The sequence below is a fragment of the Eimeria mitis genome, genomic scaffold (genome assembly GCF_000499745.2).
Source record: "Eimeria mitis Houghton genomic scaffold, Emh_scaff393, whole genome shotgun sequence".
NCBI lineage: Eukaryota > Apicomplexa > Conoidasida > Eucoccidiorida > Eimeriidae > Eimeria > Eimeria mitis.
The window spans coordinates 5146-10536 of record NW_013572266.1 but is presented as its reverse complement, the minus strand read 5'-3'; the positions used below and the strand labels follow the sequence as shown (position 1 = coordinate 10536).

Here is a 5391-nt window from a genome sequence, read left to right as displayed (position 1 = left end):
GAGGCAATTCGATACGATACGCAACCTGCCCAATACGCTCCAGAATTTTGAAAGGCCCTCTGAACCTTGGCTCCAGCTTACCTCTGAACCTTGGCTCCAGCTTAGAACATTGATTCAACCCTGGTAGATTGCGACTGTTAATCCAAATTCGGTCACCCGGTTTATATTGGACATCCCGTCTTCTGGCATCAGCATAATGTTTCTGCTGCCACTTAGCTCTCATAATATGACCTTGCGCCCTGTCACATAACTGCTGAAATACCTTCTTCATTGGAGGGGTAACCTTAGGCGCAAGATCACCAACAATATCTATATCCCCGGCAGTCACTGGATTTTGCCCTATCATAACTTCAAAAGGGCTGAGCTCCGTCGACGAATGAGAGGTTGTATTGTAAGCAAGTTCCAATGCCGGCAACAATCGTTCCCACTCGCTCTCATCAGTCTGAACATAAGTTCTAAGCATCTGTTCTAATGTGCGGTTGAGTCTCTCAGTCTGCCCGTCTGTTTGCGGGTGATAAGAAGACGACATCGCCCGTTTTATATGAAATCGCTGACATAAAAGTTGCCACAACTGAGACTGAAACCGCGGATCTCGATCTGAGATCAAGACATCGGGAAACCCATGATACCGAACTAAGCGATCCGCCAAAATTTCAATAACTTCCGCCGTAGTTGCCGACATTTTTGTTGGAATAAAATGAGCCATCTTACTAAGTGAATCGACAAGTACTAAGATAGTATTGTGTCCCCGCGGAGTGAGAGGTAAATCTGTAATAAAATCTAAGCTAACATGGCTCCATCGTCGAGAAGGAATGAGCAACGGTTGCAGTAGCCCCGCCGGCTTCTGGGAAATCGTTTTCGACGCTCTGCACTGCACACACGACTCGACATACGCTACTGTATATGCTTTCATTCCAGGCCAGTAGTAGAACTTACTGAGTGAAAGGAAGGTTTTCCGCACGCCTCGATGCCCTGCAGTGACATGATCGTGATGACAATATAGTATATACGAGAGAAACTCTGGTAAAGTCGGTGGACAAATTCACCATAAGCCATTAATACAAACATACAAATAAGGATGTCTAAATTTAAATGTATACCGGCGGCCCTGCAACTGATGCACGAACTCTTCTTCCCCTTTACGCATTGCTTCTGCCACAATATCTCTGAACTGCGAACAACGGTCGTAGGCTTCCCGCCAACGTTGCGCCGACAAATGCTCAGGTGCCGAAAGTGTCTCTGCCCGTATCTCAGCACTCTTGAATGAGGTCGGCTGAGCATCGGATGACGGAACTGCCGAATTTAAAGTGTCGTCTGTTGAATCTCGCGAACTGGATGCATCCTGTACAGAATCGTCAATACTCTCTGCCGAAACTCGCGAAGAAGTTTGGGACTCCGTTCCATCTCTCCGTTGACTGCTTGAGGCCGACCTCCGCCCCATCATCGCCCGAAAGTCTGTAGGCGGTACCGACCCCGTTGTTAACCGCGTAGAATATCTGGGATGCACACCCGCTCCCGCCGGCTGTTGAAGAAGAGAAGCTAAAAGCTGAGCAGGTCTTAGCGATTCGTCATTTACATGCTGTGGATGCCTAGACATCGCATCCGCTACCTTGTTTCTTGCGCCTTGTAAATAGGTAATCTTAAGATTCGGGAACTTCGCCAAGAAATCCAACCATCGCGCTGTTCGACCCCGCAACGGCTTCTGCGAATTATTACGTTGAAGAAAGGTAAGCGCCTGATGATCCGTATAAGCTGTAACCTCTGCGACCCTTAGTAGATGCTGCCACTTGTCTAGTGCCGTTATAAGAGCCAACAATTCTTGATCGTATATAGAATATTTCTGCTGAGCGTGAGTCATGACCTGACTCAGGAAACCAACAGGCCTTTCCTCTTGTTCAAGCACTGCACCAATAGCATAACCCGACGCGTCTGTATAGAGTGTAAAAGGCTTATTAGAATCTGGCACTTGTAAAATCGTAAATTCTGCTAGACGCTGTTTTAATTGTCGTACCGCATTTCGGTGTTCTTCCGTCCAAACAAAGGGCGCATTTTTACGCGTGAGGTCTACTAGGGGTCGCGCAAGATCTGCATATCTCGGCCCCATAAACATTCTGCAGTAGTTAACCGTGCCTAGAAATTGTCGCACCTGTGTCTCGTTAGCAAGGTCTTCTGGCCATAGATTGATCGCTTCCACTTTGTCTGCTGCAGGTTTAATTCCGTCAACACCTATCGTATAACCAAGATAGGTTAACTCCCGTTGGGCAAATTTACATTTAATTAACTTCGGGTAAAATTGATTCGTAAGGAATATTTCGAAGACTTGCTGTAACACATGAAGGCGCGCTTCCAAAGTTTTACTATAGATTAGTACATCATCAATATATGCAATCACTCCATGCCCTAGCAAGGGTTGCAAATACGCATTTATATTAGCTTGAAATGTAGCAGGTGCCCCTTTTAGACCAAATGGCATAACCTTATATTCGAACAATCCTTGTATTGATCTAAATGCAGTCTTCCATCTATCTTCTTTAGCCATTCTTATCTGATGAAACCCCGCTTCTAGATCCAAAGTTGAGAAGTATGATGCCCCTCCTAGCATCTCGATTACCGTTTGCACACACGGCATAGGAAACTCAGTTGCAATAGTTAATGCATTCAGCGCCTGATAATTTACTACCATACGCATTTTCCGCTCCCCAGACCCGTCATCTCTTTTGCCCACCATAATCGTCGGTGCACAGATAGGAGAGTAAGTCGGGCCTATCCATCCCTTAGCACAGAGTCGTTCTATTTCCTTCGAGTGATGTATCAGGTGATCAGGGTGCATTTTGTAAATAGGCGCTCTTGTGGGTAACTTTCCTGGAATGAGTAGAATTCTGTGATCAAAGGGTCTCTTGGGAGGTAACCCATCAGGTAAGCTGTCAGGAAATAAGGACCGATACCGCCTTAACAGTTGGACCACTTGCGAGGGTAAAGTTCGGGCCTCTTCACCTTCAATCCACTTGTCAAATTCTGTAAATTCCAGAATAGCATTAGGCCAGGGCGACTCTTTCTTGTCCTCAAAGTTTTCTTGTTTTCCAGGTCCATTCGCAACTCGTTTCCACTCCCTGGTATTCCCTCTTTGTTGCACCATTGCTCCTATTATATATCCCTGTTTCGCTATTGGTCTTCGTCTGTCTAGATCGACCTCTATTTCTGGCAATTCGACAATACAATTTAATCCCTGTATTGCGCCTTTCAATTCCTTAGCATTTTCCCTAGCCTGATCTATTAGTTCCTTTATTTTGATCCTTCCCGTCTTCCTATGCTTCGCTTTGTAACGCTTGCTCGGGGTACGTACAAATACAGCTGCCTCTTCAGCTGTCATCTTAGCTACTTGTTTGGCTAGCTCCTCATATGCCAGGTCCGCATCGGTTTTGTCTGTCTCTCCCTTTCCCGTATATTCCATAGGCCTTTCTCCCTCTCTTCGCAACACAGGTAAATCGCACATCCTTCCGTTTACATACGTTCTAAGTTTATCCGATTCGAAAAACCACGCTACCTTGTATCTATCTAACCAATCAATCCCAAGGATCACAGCGTATGGCACCTGTCCTACAAGGAAATTTCCCGTAAAACATTCGCCTCCACATATTATGGCTAGTCGCGGCACTTCACTATGTATGCGAATAATTTCTCCGTTTGCGACCGTAAATGAATACTCCTCTGACAAAGCTCTCGTTTTTAACCCCAATCTTTCTACCACAGATGGTTGAATAAAACTCCTTGATGCCCCTGTATCCAACAACCCCTCGCAACGATACCCTGTTATCTCCAACAGCAACACTGCCGTTCTTCCGCCGCTACAAACTCTGCATAACGTTCCATGATGGTTCGCTAGCCCATCTTTCTCCCACAACCAAGGCGGTAAAATCATCTCTTCTCCGATTGTCGCTCCGACTTTCTCGCTCTTCTCCCGATATTCACATTCATCCGTTCCACTCCCGTTCCCGTTTGGTTGTTCTCTATTTCCGTTCAACAACATCACATGCCTCCCCTTTTGCGTTATTGATTCGCTCCCGTTTAATTCGCTCGTCACTCTCGCTCGACCACTTCGTTGTATAGGACTGGAGATCTTTATGGCGTTTGGGCTTGTAGCAACCTGTCTCCCTCTGCCATTTCTATGTTCTGGCCTAGAACACTTGTCTCCTTCAGTGCCTAGGCCTTCTCGTTTGACCGGTTGACTCCCTCTTTCATCTCCGTACTCGTTCCCATATTTACTCTCTGGCTTCCTACCATTATTCGTCGCACAGTCGCACAGTCTCTTGCATAATGGTCCTTTCCTCCACACTTAGAACAAGTCTCTCCTCTTCTTCTTATTACTCCATTACGCAGAGGGCAGTCCCTTCCCATATGTCCCCTTCCTGTACACTCATAACAACGTATCGCATCTCGTTCCCCTTCTGTCGCTACTCTGCCTGACGGTGTAGCCTTTCGCGTTACACAATTCGAGCCTTCCGCTTTGCCGGTATTCTTTTCTCCCTCCGCCTTGGGATTGCCTTCTGCCGTGCCCGATTGCCCTTCCGCGTCCTGCATTTCCCGCACCGCGCGTTTTCTCTTTGATCGCCACGCATTCATCGGAACAACGTACTCTCTTAACGCCTTTGCTGCTTCATGCCAAGTCGGGAATTCCCTCTTCCCACGTTTCGTCAACTTATCTCCTATGTCCTCAGGCAATCCCGCTAGATAAAATATAGCCAATTCTTCCTCGGGCATCTCTTCTCCTGTAATCACTATATCCGTAAACGCATTAGTATACTCATTATAGTCTCCCTTCCATACATTTTCCTTCATTTTAAGTATCATACCATGCCGTGGTAAAACGCAGAACCTCTCACAGAGCCTTTCACGCACTAGAGACCAATTTGTCATGTCTATCCCCGATCGATATATATAATCCCATTGCTTAACAGCCCGTCCGGTTAAATACTTCCTCACCAATAATCCCCATTGATCCTCCGAAATTTTCATTTCTCGAAACTCTTGCTCCGTCAAACTAAGAAAGGTCCTCAGATCGGCCCCATCTTCGGTCGCAGCCATTTTCGATCGGAATATTTCCTCCGCTACCGATTCGCTCTGATTCCTCTGACCTTCTCCCATCCCTTCTCGACTCCTAGCCTTCATTTCTTCAGCAAATGCTCGTCCTTCATCCCTCATTTGTCGGATGAGTGAGGCCAACTCCTTTTTCCAATCCATAGTCAACTCCGCATTGTTAGGCGTTACGCCTGTCCCCTTCACTTCCGTTCCCTTGTTCTCTTCCACGTTGTTAATCTTCCTTTTGGTGGAAATCTCCTTCCTAGCCTTGGATTTTCGCGTTTCCGAATTTGTTTTCTTAGAATTCTTGGTGGA

At 46.5% G+C, this 5391-nt stretch overlaps 2 protein-coding genes across 2 annotated transcripts in view; both read right to left on the bottom strand.

The window, feature by feature from the left end:
- The window catches only part of EMH_0010710 (uncharacterized protein), a gene marked incomplete at both ends in the record, with an annotated part of 3924 nt that extends 431 nt beyond the window's left edge, over positions 1–3493 (bottom strand). The window contains 5 exons of the mRNA XM_013499035.1: positions 263–442; positions 791–866; positions 1101–1902; positions 2056–2226; positions 2995–3493. Coding sequence (XP_013354489.1) covers positions 263–442; positions 791–866; positions 1101–1902; positions 2056–2226; positions 2995–3493 — 1728 coding nt within the window. The remainder of the gene's footprint in view (positions 1–262; positions 443–790; positions 867–1100; positions 1903–2055; positions 2227–2994) is intronic.
- Positions 3494–4200: 707 nt separating this feature from the next.
- Positions 4201–5199, bottom strand: EMH_0010700 (uncharacterized protein; the record flags this gene model as incomplete). Its single annotated transcript, XM_013499034.1, has 1 exon — positions 4201–5199. One exon carries the CDS (start codon positions 5197–5199, stop codon positions 4201–4203), a length of 999 nt encoding a protein of 332 aa, XP_013354488.1.
- Positions 5200–5391: the final 192 nt, after the last annotated feature.